The following is a 17,167-nucleotide window of genomic DNA, read 5'->3' as shown; positions in this document are numbered from 1 at the left end:
ACAGCCCCTTCTCCCAGTTTTGGGGGACCTGCATGAAGATCAGGGTGCACATATGATACATATAGAGGGGTTAAGACCAGTCTATGCTTGCTCTTTGGTTGATCGTTCAGTCTCTTGGAGCCCCCAAGGGTCCAGGTTAGCTGACTCTGGTTGTCTTCCTGTGGTGTCCCTGTCCTCTTCAGGTCCCTCGATCCTTCCACGAGACTCCCTGAGCTCCATCTAATGTTTGGCTGTGGGTCTCTGCATCTGTTTCAGTTAGCTGCTAGGTGGAGCCTCTCAGAGGACAGCCTAACAAATATTCTTATTCGAGTTGTTTTGGTGGGATTTCCTATACATGAAGCTAAATGTATTTTGATACAAACACACAAAACACACAAACATACACACACATATCACTAACAGCTAAGCATTTGCATGTGCATGATAACATTTCTATCTGAATCTCTTCATTCATCAGTTCATTCATTCAGCAAATGTTGGATTGATGCCTCTTACCTGGGAATCTGTTAGGTGCTTGGGGGTTGTGGCAGTGATCAAACTAGATGAACCCTCTGCCCTCTTAGGGCATTGATCCAACCAAGAGGCTACAAATTTCAGCTATGGAGCCAGCCCACCACACTGTGGCATGCCAAACTATGTCAATGACCCCCATAATGCCATATAGTCTCCTTTCCTGATTCCTATTCAGCAACATGCAGGTGGCTGACCTCACAGGACTCTGCAAAAATTAAGTAAATTAACACTGGTAACTTATTTAAGTAACATTTAGAAGACCTAGAAAACACTAAATATTTAGTAATGTTGCCCATTATTGGGCAAATGTTACAAAGAAGTTACACAGCCCAGGAGAAAGTAACAAAGCAAGGGGGATCAAAGCTTTGCCCTTCCTTTGACCTAGCAAAGAGGCACAATTGTGAAAGAGCAGGAGACAAGATGTGGGGGGCAGATCACTGACTGTGACAGGCATCTGCTGTAAAGTCCCTGACTTTGGATGTAGCTGTGAGTGTAGAGACTAGCCAAGAGGCCATGGTGGCAGCAGGACGTGTTAAGGGTACCAATGATGTGGCTGATGGCTATGCAGACTACTGACTAATTGTCAGGAGACAGGATTCACAGAGTTGAATCCTTGCTTGGCTGCCGGGCACCCTCTAGTCTTCCTTTCATGTTCAAGGACGGGGGCCTGGGGACATGGATGTGTGGGGTACGCTATCTTGTGAACAGTTTCCTTTACTTCACAATATAGGAAGATCACACTATACCTTTAAATATTTAAGCTCCATGTTTTTATGCCTGTGCATTTTTATATTGTGGCTCTATTTTAACAAGTGAATCCTCTTTTTTTTCCTTCATTCCAGTATTATTCCATAAAACAAAGCTGTAGTGTGCATCTGACTAGCTAATCTGGAGTGTTCACAATTATTTCTTTAGTATAAACTCCCAGAAGTGAGCATCCCAGAACTTACTACATACTACATACTACATACAAAAAAAGTTTTCTTTTGGTTGAGTGCTGTGATGTTTAAGAAATACCACTATAGAAACAAGAAAAGGGGCAAATTGAAGAAGTTTACTAAGTATTTCTACTGTTTAGTTACCTGGGAAAAAAGCTGTATAACTCATCTTTCACAACAAAAATAAAGCTTTCAATCTAATTATAGTGATAAACCATAACATTTTGTTTTAGATTCAGAAATGTTATGCCCTAAAATGGCCCCAATATAATCTTGAAACTACCTTTCAACCATTTATGAAAATCTCTACATTGTCTATAATAGAGATGTCATGCTGCACTTTTATCAGAAAATACTTAAAAGAGATTAGTTCAGAACTGTCGAAATGTAATAGTGTCATAAAATATTGTTTTAAAAAGCCAAAAGTTTCCCATTAAAAGCATATAAACAAGGCAATACAACCCCATTGATGTGGTAATAAAGTTTCATATCTCACTTACATGCACATAACTCAGAGAAGCAGTGGGTAATGGTCTGACTGAGGGCCCACATGGTGGCTGTATAGTTAGGCCAGTAGCTATGGAGTTACTCATCATTCCAATGTTCATTGAGCAGCCACGTCCACAGCACTATGATAGATAACGGGGATTGGTAGTTCTGTCTTTCTCATAACTCTCCTACAGTACCAAGGACAGTGAATGACCACCGGCACCCCAGTGTGCTTTCCATGGTCCCTGTTGAGCACAAAGCAAGAACTAAGAGGATGACCTCATCTGGCATCAGGCCTGGGAAATATGCCACAGAGAAGCAGTGTTCAACTAGGTCTGGAACAGTATGAAAGAAATCTGGAAAATAAATTAGGGGTTGGGGAACCTACCTCCGTGGTGAAGAACACTCAATCTTCTTCCAGGGGACCCATGCTCAGTTCCCAGAACCCACCTGGCTTTTCACAACTGTCTACAACTCTAGGTGTTGCCAAGAATCCAGCTCCCTCTTCTGGCTCCAGGGTCATCAGACATGCACATGGCACTCACATATATGCAGGTAAACACACACATAAGACAATTTTTTTAAAAAAGAAAACATTATTAAGTGTAGTGAAAATGTGGTGCTCTGTGGCCAAAGTGCAATACAAAGTTACAAGATGGAGCAGATGGGGGTGGGGGAGAGGGAATGGGGAGCTAACCTTCACAAAAGACAGAGTGTCGACAGAGCAAAGAGCAACTCCAAGACAGAGCTGGTACAATCCTGGCCTGTGCTGAGCAGAATGCAGCTCTTGGGACCATTCGCTGATGCAAGAGATCTTCTTGGGCCCAGATAAATGAGCAATTAAGACCGAGCACCTTTGTTCACAATGCTACCATTTTAGCAGATTTGGGGAAGACCAATGTGTAAGGCATCCCACGGAGCGGAGAATGTGCTGGCCCAGGGGAAACAAACACTGAGTAAGCTTCACCAGGTAGGATGGGGGAGCAAGAAGTGGCAACAAGCCAGAGATGAGTCAGAGATAACAAAGCTACCTGGGTGAACAGTTTTTTAACCTCAGGATGGTACAGAAGGGTACCCTCTACAACCCTTCTACCTTCTGCTTCCAGTACAGCTACTGGGTAAGTTATAATTCACCTAGTCCTACACGAGGCTTTCTGTTAGATAATTTTGCCCATCCATAGGCTAATGCCAGTGTTTTAAACACATTTAAATCAGGGGAGGCTAATCTATAACATTTGATAAGTGTATTAGACAAATATCTGGCATTTTGGTATTTTTGATTAATGAAGAGTTTTCAAGTGGTGGGCTCATTTTAATTTTAGAAGTACTTGTTAAATAGAAGGACCCTCTTCACATGCTGTTACCTTCAGCATGTTAAGGTCACTTGCCTTACAATAAAATGTCATGTACCAGGGCTTCAGAAACTATGGAGATGCATAAACCTCAAAGGCTTGAGTTCTTCACAGGATCTGCACCATGGCTGACATGCATCTTTGACCTTGACTATAATACGCTTGTCAGTGATGCAAAGCCATAAAGTCCTGGCCATCTCACTCTCTGTCTTGCCACTGAGATAACACGTGACAAATGGACAGATATGCATGCCCTCTTCCAGCATTTTAGTGTGTCCTAGGCACGATCAGGAAAAATACTTCTGGATAGACACAACGGCTACTTTGTTACAGCCCCAACTCTTCTGTATGCGATCTGCTTGCGAAAGACCCTACATGACTTTTATGTATTTGTGATGTCCAACGCAACAAGGTAGCCAGGTAAAGGTTTGTGTGTTTTGGGTTTTGTTGCTATGACTCCTAGGGAGCTCACAGTCAAATGTAACATTCAAAACCCTCTTTAACTTTAATGTTGCCTTACTGGCCCTACCTAGTTCATTAACATTTCTTCCATGCTTTTACTGATTAAGTTCACTTAAATTTGGATGTTTGTTTGTTTTTTTTTTTTTTTTTTTTGCAGGATTGGCAAACAAATATATAAATAAGCAAGAGTGCTACAATACTCTCAGAAGTCAGGGCAATTTAAAACTTTCAGCTCCGGTGGCTCAAACTGGCTCTGCTTCCTCATAACTGAAAGAGTCAGGACATAATGAACACTACAGCACCCTTCCTACAACACTGATGCTATTGATTCACTTAAGCCATGAGGTCATCCCACCAAGGTAACATGAGATCATCCCCTTTTGGTGAAGGGTGACTAAACCGCAGCGAGGCCAACCAGATTGCTAAATGCCACTCTGTTGTGTAGGCAGATGACAGCAGACCTGAACTCAGCCATCCTTTACACCAACAGGATGAGATACCGCTTGCCACCTTGTGCAGAAACAGCAGGACCAATGTCCATTAAGCACAAGAGCATATGTTTGCATCTTGCCTGGCTACTCCATGGGCTCTAGGGAATAATTACATTCTTTCATTTCCAGCTGTATTCTTGTGCCTATTATTTGGTCTCCCTCTGTATGCACGGCATGGGGTATCATTTTTAAACCAATGGCTAATTATATACACAAAGTTACTTTAATTTTTTTTTTGCTATAATTTTATTGGCAGTGTGTGTCCAAACGTCTCTCCCTTTCCAGACCTAATTGGTTAGAATTTTTCTTTTTGTTCCGGTGGGAACACGTAAGAAGTATACCAGGCAAAAGCATCACCTCGTAATGAACAAATCTTGCTCCAAAATGAAAGTTTTCACTTGGAAGCTTCTGAATAAACGAAAACCTACTGATAAAAACACTTGACTGTCAGGAACAGATGACCCAATTCAACAGGAGAATTTCCATATCTGAAACAACAGGTAAAGATGCTTCTCTCAAATAATCTTGCCCCCTGTCCTCCTTAGACAGGAGCCATGGAGTGCAACCTTATCTTTTAGAGAGATTGTAAATTGACTACAGCAACTTCAAGACTTCTGTCTTTTCATTCTTATTTCTGAAACATTTTTCTCAGAAGTCACATAAAAAAACTTAGGTTTGAGTAGACTTCAACGTCCTTTAATGATTGAACAACCTGACAAAGTCACACACATATCCTGCAATGTGCCGGTCCAGTCAATCATTCGTCCCACTGTTGGAAGGAGGTGGCCCACCACAGCCACACCCTAAGCATGGGGGGATCTCTAAAAGCAGAGCCCAGTAAATTCACACAGCATGATATCCTGGCAACCAATAAGGTCACTACATCTTGGGAGGTCAGGAAAGAAAGGCTGGATGTTAAACTATTGGCTTTTATCACAGGAGCAGGAAAAGCTCCCTAGCAACACCAGATGCAAAAGCTTTTACGGGATCTCACCCCTCCAGTGTCTGTGGCAGACAGAGAATAACAGTTGTTCTCCTTGGCCCATAAAAAGGGACACTACTAAGACCCTGATGAACTGATGGAGAGGCCATCTCATGTTTAGAGAAAATGGAAGGATCAAGGAAAATCAGCTGGCTAATTCCCACCACCTTTGCCAAAGAGATTAAGAACTAAACATACTGTGTGCCACAGCTCTGAAGCCCTGGGAGGCAGAGCTGACCAGCACGGGAGCCTGCAATCCCACACCTGGTCAGAATCAGAGCCCCTGACACTTGCCTCCTGAAGACCTGGCATGCTTCTATTATGAATACCAGTGAATGGTCATGTTCAAAATGTCCACACACAAGTACCAAGAAACAACTGAACATATTCGGTTGATGCCGCCAAAGCGTGAGTCCTCATAAGATGAAAAGCAAAGGCTAGGGAAAACTGGGGTTGGGTAAGAGCAATTTCAACTGCATGGAATGCTTTGCCCACTAACTTCCTGTGTGGTGAATCTCTGATTCCTTTACAGCCAACATACTGCAATGCTCTAAATATGACTTCCATCTGGCCAAAATGATGAATCACAGCTATTTTTATTGTAGCCAATGCATGATCAGGGCTTATCCATTCCAAGGGTCAATAAACAATATTTAATTAACATCTTCATAAATTCTATAATCAAAGTGTATATCATTCCACTCCTTGGGCAACTGTGATGAAGGGTTTTTTGTTTCCTCAAATATAATCCTAAAGGAATAGTACAGCATTAAAAGTCCTGTAACCCTTAATAAAACCCTAGAACTTTTTAGCTCCGCAGCGGATCGTGTTCTGGGTACGTGAGTCAAATTCTAAGAAGCATGTTTTTGCTTCTAATATTCAATTTGGAATTTCTATCACTGTCAAAAAGGAAGTGGACAAAAATAGGAGATGCAACAGATTGCCACAGAGGGACATACTTACGTCACTCTGGAGAAATGACAACACTGCCATTGAACCACCTGAATCACAGGCGCCCTTGAGCGAGCGCAGCACATGAGAGATCTGCAAATGAGCTTCTTGCCTCCGCCAGCAACGCCAACCACACAGGCTGACTTCACTATGGCTGCACAAGCAGCAAAGGGACCGAAGCTTGGCACTGCTCAGCCTGGAAGGTTTCTCTGGGGAATACAAAAGTTCCATGGGGGAGGGGGTGGTGATTTTAATTATGTTCCTTTGAGTTATGTGACCATTTGGTGTATTATCCTTTGACCTAAAATACAAGGTATTTACAGGTCAGAGCACGAATTATGGCTCTACCTCTACTGACTTAAAACAGTGGAGATGATTTCAGAAGGGAATAGCGGGACATAAACACGGCCAGCTCATAATAGACCATCTCAGAGAACAAACCCCATATTCACTACATCAGCCCCATGGAATGGAGAAGTGGTGTCGCTGGGGATTACTGCCCATCTTCCATTGGGTTTATGTTTCTCCCAATCCAGATGTGCTCGAGCAGCGGACTCCCTGAGGCCTGCCAGCCAGGCAGCCAGATGTGGGGCGTAAAATATTCTAATTTGTTCCCTTCTAAGTAATGAAAAAAGTCACACCGTCTAAAAGGAAGTCGTATGCACAATCTACAATTACCATGGAAGCCAAATCTGTGTGAGTCATCCTACTGCCTGCACAAGACAATTTGGCTACTGGAGAATCCTGATTAATGGCATTAAACGGCATTTTTAAAACACCAGAGTAACAACCTGACCTGCCAAATTTTATTATTTTTCATCATATCACCAAATTTTTCTTGGCCTTGGCTATGTAGCACCTTCCACAGAGAATATGAAGATGAAAATCACGTTATAATGCACTTAAAGTCTATAGACTGTTGGGGAGGTTTGATTAAGTAAGCCAGCTTCAGATTTGTACACAACCCTGAAGCGGTCCTGGGTTACTTTGGGCTATTCTGAGACTCCAGGTTGTTTTCTCAATACAAATGCAATTAGTTTGTGGACTGTACAAAAAAAGCCTTCTGTAAAACACAGGTGACTGGGATCCAAGGTAACGGTCAGATCTCAAGGTTGTAGGCTGATGTACCCACCTGGCCACTAACAGCAATCCCAAGGCTCCGAGTCCAGACAGCTCCCTCCCGCCTCCAAGTATTAGACGCCCAGGAAAAACTGCTACGCTTTAATCTCCAGCCCTGAAACGCCCACAGCTCGGGCTGGCAGAGTTCATCAAGAGCGAGGGCGAATTCGCTGCCCGTTACTTTATACTCTTCATTGATACAAGACAGCAAAGGCTGATTAGTCAGTCACGCATTTGGATTTCGACCCGGGCCGGAATCCACATCCATTTGAAAAGAAGGAAGCGACATGCGGGCGGCTGGCACCACATCGCCGAAGTGTTTTGAGTTTCGGGTGAGAAACGGCTAAGCAGCCGCGGCGCTCCCGGTTCCCTTTCACCTGCGACACTCTGCGCCCGCCTAGGCACTGCCTGCTGCCCTTCCCCACCTCTTCTAACTCGGTATACCGCCCCGGCCCCTGCTTCGGGTCCCAGCGGAGCATCTCCCGCCACCCAGCCGCTCCAGGAGGATGGGAGAGAAATCTCCTGCCCCGCCCGGCCCCACCTGGCCGGCGCCAAGCAGAGGAGCCGGTGCCTGCCGCCCCCCAGCCCTTCGCCGCGCAGGGCTGTAATAATTACATCCTCATTATTTCTTCTGCGATCGTTAGGGAAAGAGCCCGAGAACAGCAACAGCAGCTGCCGGGGGAGGCTTAGTTACAAAACCCTGCGCTGGGTAGCGCTTCCCTTAGCAACCACCCCTAAAAAAGCCCCCGTGCTCCCGGCTCGCACTTGGAGAGCCCAGCAGCGGCCACCCCCTCCTAAGCCCGAGGCCCAGGCCCTGCCGGGAGCGAAGGCTGTTGCAAAGGGCACAAGTGGCCCCTCCCCGCCTCCGCGACCCCAGTGCCCGTACCACCAGCTCCAAGCACCTTTCATTCATTCCCAGTCTGGGTCGGGGTGTCCACCCGGGCTTGGGGGAGGGGAAACCCAGGTCGCACCCCACTGCCCCACCAGAGTCCCTCGCTAGCCGGCGCCCCGGGCTGCACCCCCTTACCCGGCCTCGCGGAGCGGGGAATTTCACACCTCCGCCTCGCTCCTGCACCCAGGGAGCCCGTGTGCCAGCAATCCTGCCGCGGGGCGCTGCAGCCCGGAAGGACCCCAGCGGCGGACCCCGGAGCTCCGGCCGTCCCTGGGGTTATTCTCACGCTCCCGGATGGGGTCCCAAGGAGCCTCTTACCCCCAACGCAGCCACTCAGGCAGGGCCCACGCCAGTCCGGCTCGCAGCACCGCTCCCTCCCTGCCCCGACGGCACTCGCCACTTAGCGCCCAGGTCCCCGCATCCCGGTCCCCGCGGCCCCGCGCGTCTCGCACCTTCCTCAGAGCGGACATCCTTGGGCTTTCCTAGTTCAGTGGGTGCAGAGCGACATGGCAAGGTGGCCACCTCTCAGGCCAGGCGGTGCGCACAGCACTGCCGCCAGCTCCCAAGCTCGAGAATCCTTGGGTCCGTTCGTCGATCCGCACGCAGTCTGTCTGTCCCCCACTGCCGCTACCGCTTATCGCCTCCACCACCGCCACCGCCAGCGCCACCACCGCCGCCGCGCGCTCCGACCCCGTTCGAGCCCGGCGCACGGTCGGTCCTCACGGCCGGCGCCTGCGCACTCGGCGCCCGGGGAGGCACCGGCGCACTGGGGGGCGGCCGGTGCGTGGCTCCATCTGAGGAAGGGCCCAGCGCCACGCGCCTAGGGGGAGCGCTCAGGCCGCGGTGCGGCTGCCAATGGCAAGCCTGGCCCGGAGGTCGCAAGGCGCGCACGGCCCGGGAGCCCGCGCACAGCGGATCCCAACTGTTGCGCGCAGAGCGTTGGGTCACTCCAGGACAGTGATGGTTCCCAGAGGGGGAGTGGAGAGGTCCCACACCGCGTGTGCTCCGTGTGTTTGTAGGTCAGCGTGGGAACCCACAAGCAAGCCAATGCGCCCGGGAAGGGCCAGCTCAATGTGAACCGAGATATGGGATCTGCAGATGCATCGGCACCCTGAACTCTGCACGGTGAAAGCCTATTTGGGCTCCCAGGTCATAGAGAGGGAGCGATGGAAGATAGGCGCTCTCAGCACTGGCCACTAAGAGAGCACAGTGCTGCTCTGGGCGCTGTGAAATAAGACCACTGTTTCCACCTGTTACCTCCCAGCTCTGGTAAACTGCTGCTTCTGGGCTCACAGGAATCCCCAGCACCTTGAACAGCAATTTTTAGTCATAAACCTGGTCCAGATAGAGGGCTGAGATGGGTCGGCCCTTGTTTGCTGCTGCACTCGGAAGCAAAGAAAAAAAAATATCTTTTTTTTTTTTTTCTCAGAGAAATCAGAAAGACAACAAATAACAGTCTGGCAAATTCAGCAAAATTAGCCATATTTTGATGACACCTAATTAGATTCGTGGGGATACCCTTTTCAGATCCACTGAACAGTCAAGAAAAGTTTCTGTGGCCTAGAGTAAAATGTGCTGGCAACTAAAGACATAGTTTGGCACCGGGCTCTGGGGATACTCACTACACCTACTTAACCTTGGGCCGGTCTCTAGGCTCCGTGTAAATATAATAGGGGGCTTTCGTCTCCGTTGTCAAGAAGTTTAAATGTGACCAAAACTTAATCAGTAAAGTGACTATTTACAGAAAGGCGAATGGGTGTCGAATAGAGGAGAGACAGGTGAACAGCCCTGTATTTCCCTAAATCCCAAGATCCTTTCCATAAAAACAGCCTCCATAAGATGTTTTTCCTGTGATCAATCAACTGCAGTGCACTTTCAGAGCAAAATACTAAGGTGTGTGAAAGACACAAATGGATCAAAGGTATCTGATGTGACTTTTTTCTAGTGTTTGTGGCACACTCCATTTGGATTCCACTATCGAAAGAAAGAAAGAAAGAAAGAAAGAAAGAAAGAAAGAAAGAAAGAAAGGAAGGAAGGAAGGAAGGAAGGAAGGAAGGAAGGAAGGAAGGAAGGAAGGTGGGTTTCCAGACCTCGAATAAAAATCTAGACTGCACATCAAGTTGAAGATTCTAATATCCACTTTTCTCCTCCTCTCCACGGTGCCCCCATCTTCCAGTCTTCCATCTCAGGCAAAGGAAAGCAGCACAGTGGTGCTTGCCGTGAGCACTTCTGGGTCGTGGACTTGTACCAAAACAGAAAGAAAGACTGTCCCTGGGCACGCATTCAGTGTTGGGATGGAGCCATTTGAAGTTATAGGAGTAACATGTGAGCATGAATGGCATTTGCTCCTATGAAGGAAATATACAGTGTTATTGGAAAAGGAAAAGGACAGGGAATGGTTTGTGGCCCTAGGGAAGTACTGTGTGGTGTCATTACATACACTCTTCCTCTAGGTTTGGCACACAGCAGGTCCCGAGACATGGATTCCAGTCATTTATTTGAAAAACTTATATCTCTAGAAACTAAACAGGAATAAAGAGTGGGGAAGGGAAAAAAAGAGATAATGAAGGATGTGTCACCAAGGCGATCTTTCAGGCAACAAGGACTCGATCCTATTGAAGATTCTTAGTGGAATAGTCTGAGATACATTTCTTCCATCCTCTCTCCCCCTCAACTCCCCCTACTGAGCAACTTCAATAAAATCAAAGAAGCTATTGTAGTTTGAGTTGAATGAGGTAAATCCAGAAGTTGACTTCTGCCTAAGCTCCCAGGAAGCTTGGGATTTAGGACAGAAAAGAATGAGGTAAGAGACCGTTCCAGCAGTGGGAAGAACAGACCCGAAGACCCAGAGACACAGAAAGACTTCTCTTTTCTTCTAAATGACTAATGAAGTTAGGAAGTGCTTGATGCCTGACCCTACCTACCCTTGGGGGTTGGAGGTGAGGTTGTGCAGAGTCTATGGCGCAGCCGCAACACATCTGAACACTGCTGCAAGCTCCTTTAATAGCCTCCACCCATACCCCATTGGTCCCAAGAAAGCATCTCTCCTAAACTACAGTTCCTGATTGGCTGGCATTGTCTAAACCAGCAATCCTTGGTCTCTTAGGCAGTCCTCAATTATGTCATCCTGCAGGAGATACTTTTAGGGCTGTGTGCCCTCCTCCCCCATGTTTACCTAGAGGTACCTAGAGGAAGAACTGTGAGACCATCTTGAATGAGAACTAACAGACAATGAATTGGGTGGGAGGTTCTATAACACATTTAAAGGACTTGGAATAGTGTCTTAAACACAGCATAATTTTGTGTGGGATTTTGACCAAGACATTAGGATTTTCTTCAAGTCACTTGTAGACAGAGATGTTTTTATTTTTCTTTTGCAATATATAACATTTTTATTTCCTTTTCTTGTCTCATTACATTAGCTAAGGTTTCTAGAATGCTATTGAAAATCAGTTGTTAGAGGGAATATCATTCTGGTCCTGCAATGGGCTACAGCAAGTGACTTTTTAAAATGTTTATTCTACTTTATGTGTATGAGCATTTTGCTTGAATGTATGTAAATGCACCAGTGTCCATGCTCGATGCTCTCGGAGGGCAGAAGGTGTCAGATCTCCTAGAAATACAGCACCAGGTGGTCGTGAGCAACCATGTGATGCGAGAAACCAAACCCAGGTTCTGTGCATGACCGGCAAGAGTTCTTAACCACTGAGCCATCTCTCCTGCCCTGGGGTGATTGCTTTAGACGTTTCAAAGATCTTTATGGTGGGTATGAACAGAAGAGATGGTAAGGTAAGAGGGTAAGAATGAAAAACAGCAGCAGGAGTAGGGAAGAGATCAACTTGAAAAGGAGACAGACTAGATGGGATCTTTCTGAGTAGATCTGTCAGGGGCAGGGGAGAGAGACGGAAGTGGCCGTGTTTCATGGTGTCTTAGGGTTTTACTGCTGTGAACAGACACCATGACCAAGGCAAGTCTTATTTAAAAAAAAAAAAAACATTTAATTGGAGCTGGCTTACAGATTCAGAGGTTCAGTCCACTACCATCAAGGTAGGAGCATGGCAGCATCCAGGCAGGCATGGTGCAGGAGGAGCTGAGAGTTCTACGTCTTCATCCAAAGGCTGCTAGTGGAAGACTGACTTCCTGGCACCTAGGGTGAGAGTATTAAGCCCACACCCACACTGACACACCTACTCCAACAAGGCCATACCTCCAAATGGTGCCTCCCTGGTGCAACAATATACAAATCACACATGGCTGGCCTGGCATCTGAGTGAATGGTGCTTGTGGTCAACTGAGCGTGATACAGGAGTCCTGGTGTCTGCTGGAGTTTTGGGGAGTGTAGAAGCTGGCGTGGTGGTCCACATCCAGCATCTTCTGTTCTCCTTAACCGGCAGGCGTTTGTGCCTAGGATTCCAAAGGTGGTAAAGACCTGCCCTGAACAAACACGACTGTGAATCAGGGTATCTCGCCTTCGACGTGGCCACAGGACAGTTGTCACTGGTCATCCTCTCTAGTCAGTCTTGGGTCTCCTCATCTCTCAGCTTTCCAAAGGTCAGAGGTCTTTGTGGCTCAATTCTTAACCACCATTGTGGCCACGCTGGTTCCCTCCATGATCTCCTAAGTTTATGCATCGAAAGCCACACAGCACAAGTTAACAAAGGGCTTCCCAAAGGCCCCCCATGATGAGCCTGAAACCCCAACTTTTCAGCTTCTGAACCAAAACTCTGAACCCATTCTAAACTTTCACTTTTCTACCACAGAGCAATCTGACGAGTCAGAAAATGTCCTTTGCTTTGCCTGCAAACACATCCACACTGTGTCTACTCTTCCCACAGCCACCTGTGTCACAACTCAGATGCTAACGATCAACATTTCCCTTACGGCCATGGGCTAGCAATGGACTTTTGCTTCATCTGCTACAACCTCCTCTTAACGGAGAGGCGGAAGCCACTTCCTTGACATTGACATTGGGTCGTTTCACTTCGAAGCTCAATGCATCGATTTTACACATCTCCGTTTAAAGTTTGAAGTTGCTTCTGCCATGATCTTTATCAGCAAAGTAGAAGAAAGCAGCAGAGACCTATTATTAAATACTGATTTATTCCATGACTTATTCAAAGCACTGCTTGTCCTGCTTATTTGACAAGCATGTCTTCACTGGCTACTTGGAACATAACAACCTGGAGAAATAGCAGAAACATTGGGCCATGTTACCCTTAACAACCTGCTGACTGCCTCTTAGGCATCTGTAAAATTTCGCTTGCTTGCCCACCCCACCTTGTGGTTTTAGAGTATAAAACGCAAACAACAGACTGGAGCCCAACCAAGCCTTTCAGGAGCAACCCTGGCTTGAGTCCATCTGCGACATCTCTTCGCTTCCACTCTCACTGATGTCCGAGTGAGTGTTCCAGAGAGTCCTGCAATCGCAACAACACCGCGCCTTCTCTCCTTCCAGATCCAAACCTGCGTTAGATAGGCTCTAAAAATGTTTTGAGCACTCTCTTCATAACATCAGGTCTTCCTCTTTCATCTTCTCAAAGATGAAACCAAGACCATTTGCTCCTGCATTATTTCTCTTCAAAGAGCCCATCTCTTTGGAATATGGTCCTTACAGTCTTCTTGGTCATGCTCCTCTGTCTAGTCTTTCATGAACGTTACCACCAGCTTGCAGATCATGTAGGAACTTGGCAGTCATGTTTCTGAAGTCGCAGTTCGAGGATAAAGACTCAATGTCAACAGGAAACAAGGGCTCCAGCGCGGTAACACAGCTGGTCTAAAAGCAAAGTGGAAGACGACACAAAGAGCGGGGTTCGTAGACGCGAAGCAGAGGGGAGCACCTCCAGCCGTGCAGGCGCAGCGGTACTACTGGCAGACGTGGTGAGGGGCGCGCAGAACGGATAGCAGGTGTCTGGGGAACCTTGCCTTGCCTCAAGCCTCCAGACCTTCCTTCTCTCCTCAGCAGCCTTTCTCCAGCTTGCGCTCCAAGTTCCGCAAGTGTGCAGAGCCGGTACTGTCCCCAGCTGTGTCTTGGCCCACGTCCATCACAGGGGCAAACCGCAAACCACAGGAACAGAGCTTTCGGGCCATCTGCCTTCCGCGCAGGCTCCAGAGCCAGGCTCCTAGAGGCAGAGTTTAAACCACGCCCGGGCCGCATACGAACCAATCCGCCCCCGAATATGGATGATTGACATCCGGCGGCGGGGAATTCGGGTCCGGATTAGGCACTCCTAATATTATGGGCGGGCCTACACGAGAGGAATCCGGAAGCGCCGCGCGACTGGCGGCCGCTGGGGCCGGAGATCCCGGCTGGGGGCCAGTATGTCTTCTCTTCGGAAGCAGGGTAGGCAGGAAGCGCGGAACGCGAACGGAGACTGGATCCGAGATACCCAGGGGTGGCGGACGTGGTAGGCTGATGGCCCTGAGCACTGGGAGATCGGAGGGGCTACAGGGACCTTGAGTGTTTAGGGCAAGATGGGACATGATGGGCCCTGAGGTACCCTTCTTGTGGTGGCTTCCCCTTCCTGCTGGCTGGGCCTGGCGCTGTCGCAGCTTTTAGGGGCCTTCGTTCTCCCTGGACCACACTAGTGGAGCAGAGGCCACCACTAGTGTGGAGCAGAGGACTCTCGGACCTTCTTTGCTGGGGCGGAGCTGGCGCGTGGGGATGGGGATTGGGGTGGTGGTGGAGGACACAAGACCTAGAGTCTGGAGGATTGCCTATACCTAGGGCAGCCAGGCAGGCCTGCAGTCATCTCTGGGTTACTACCCTGAGGTCCTGAAGTGCAGTTCATGTGATAGGAGTAGAGACTATGAGACTTTTCTGTGTTTAAAACATGCTTCTCTCTTGTGAAATGGGAGGGAGGTGGGGGAGACGGCTAGTGGCAACTGTATATAGTTAATAAGTATCTGCTTTAAAAAGCAGGAAACGGAGCCCGGCGTGGTGGCGCACGCCTTTAATCCCAGCACTTGGGAGGCAGAGGCAGGCGGATTTCTGAGTTCGAGGACAGCCTGGTCTACAAAGTGAGTTCCAGGACAGCCAGGGCTACACAGAGAAACCCTGTCTCGAAAAGAAAAAAAAAAAAAAAAAAAAAAGCAGGAAACTAATTTCTCTGCAAGAAAACCATGAACAAATTAGTATAGTCCCCATCCTTAACTAGCGACTTTCCACTTCAGCCTCAGTGACTTAAGTTTCACCAAACTGCATGGAGGGGAGGGGGTGGGGAGGTGGAAGTGAGATTGATCTCAGGGATCAGAAAGGACATAACCCTTTCAAAACAGTCTGATCTGATGTTGTGTTTCAGAATGAACGTAAGTGTTCTTTACTGAGCAGCAAACCCTTTTTCTAATCCTTGCCAGAAAGAGGATACAAACACTTTATAGGTTAATAAATGTTCAGCTGTCCCCTGGGTTGACACCACACCCTGTGCTATCTCTTCTTGAATTCCCTTCTATGTTCGAGATGCTTCAAAACTTGACATTAAATGCAAGGAATTATATCATCTGTAAAGCACCTCGCCAACTTTAAGACCCTTTTTAACCTCAGTAAATTAAGGTAAAATGCAAGAAAGCTTTTGGTTTTTTTTTTTTGTTGGTGTTTTGTTTTGTTTTGTTTTGTTTTGTTTTGTTTTGTTTTGTTTGTTTTTCGAGACAGGGTTTCTATGTATAGCCCTGGCTGTCCTGGAACTCACTTTGTAGACCAGGCTGGCCTCAAACTCAGAAATCCACCTGCCTCTGCCTCCCGAGTGCTGGGATTAAAGGCGTGCCCCACCATGCCCGGCTGCTTTTGGTTGTTTTAATCAGACACTAAACTACTCTCTGAAAACAGTCTCTTTTTCTGTTGAAGAGAATATATGACAGAATTATCAGGTAAAATGTAAATAGTTGAAGGATACTGTGTTTGGAGGGACGAGGATAGGTTAATACATGTTGAAAGTACAAAATGTAAGTACTCTTCCAAAGACCCTCGTGGGTTCCCAATTTCCACACAGTGGCTCCCAAACCTGCTGTAACTCCAGTTCCAGGGGATCTGAATCTGGCTTACACAGGCACCAGACACCCACAGGGTGCACATGGTGCACAGACATATATACAGGCAAAGCACCCATGTATGCAGTATATATGTATTGAAAGAGTTAATTACTGGACACCTGAACTCTCCATGAACTCTTCAGCTCAGAGTTCTCTTACCCCTCCCATCCAGAGATAGTTCCCGGAGCACTCCTGAACTTTTTACCCCAAGGTACCCCCTCCCAATTGGAAACTGCTCCAGGAACATTTTTTAGATAAGGGGTCTCCTGGAAAAAACCTAGTCCTACCCCTCCCAACTGAAGACTATGCCAAGAACATTTTTGAGATAGGGGCCTCCTGGTACTGTCCCAGAATGTTCCAATAGATCGAGTACATTGCCAAAATATAGGACACGACCCCTTGGTTATGTAAAGCCCCTTGGCAGAACACCTTGGTGACGTAAAACTTGTACTTTTTACCTGGCTATTTCCTATAAAAGCTTGTGAAAAGTTTGGGCTAATTGCCGAATCTCCTCTGCGAGTTTCGACCCCAGATATCTGGTATATGTGCTTTTTATGTTCTTTCTTGTCATTGCTGTAGTATTAAATCTTGCTCTCTATACATCTTAAGTTCGGTCTCAGTGTCTTCTTGGGTGCGCGGCTGACCCGAGGCTTGAGTAAGTGCCTCCCTTTGGGAGTTTTGGAGTCTTTCATTTGGTGCATTGGCCGGGAATCAGCGCGTTTACCCAGAAGTCCTGGACCCGCTCAGAAGTAAGATTTACTGTTCTGCTTTGGTCTGGTGTCTGTGTTCTGTTAATTTCTGAGAGGCCAGGAAGGCCATTCTGTATGAGCGATCGCTGTTCTGGTTTTGCGTGACGCTCTGTGCTCAGTAGGAGCACCAGAGATCGCACTCCGGGAGGGAATGCGAAGTGGGTAGGACAGACGTGTCTGGTGCCCACCGTCCGATCGCCCTGG

At 47.4% G+C, this 17,167-nt stretch overlaps 2 protein-coding genes across 5 annotated transcripts in view; one reads left to right on the top strand and one right to left on the bottom strand.

Annotated features, from left to right (window-relative positions):
* Dlgap2 (DLG associated protein 2) overlaps positions 1–8,927 on the bottom strand; it is a 796,232-nt gene extending 787,305 nt beyond the window's left edge. For all 3 annotated transcript variants that reach the window (XM_085844126.1, XM_085844125.1, XM_085844130.1), the window contains exon 1: positions 8,642–8,927. Coding sequence is in view for 2 of the 3 variants with exons in the window: in XM_085844125.1 (XP_085700251.1) it covers positions 8,642–8,659 (18 nt within the window). In the remaining variant the exon portion in view is untranslated. The remainder of the gene's footprint in view (positions 1–8,641) is intronic.
* A 5,535-nt stretch (positions 8,928–14,462) lies between these two features.
* Positions 14,463–17,167, top strand: part of Erich1 (glutamate rich 1) — a 66,325-nt gene continuing 63,620 nt past the window's right edge. For both annotated transcript variants that reach the window (XM_085844124.1, XM_085844123.1), the window contains exon 1: positions 14,463–14,529. In XM_085844124.1, the coding sequence (XP_085700250.1) occupies positions 14,508–14,529 (22 nt within the window). In that variant the 5' untranslated portion in view covers positions 14,463–14,507. The remainder of the gene's footprint in view (positions 14,530–17,167) is intronic.

Source organism: Mus caroli, unplaced genomic scaffold (genome assembly GCF_978045245.1).
Source record: "Mus caroli unplaced genomic scaffold, Mus_caroli_1 scaffold_10, whole genome shotgun sequence".
Lineage (NCBI taxonomy): Eukaryota > Metazoa > Chordata > Mammalia > Rodentia > Muridae > Mus > Mus caroli.
This window is presented reverse-complemented; position numbering and strand designations above follow the sequence as displayed.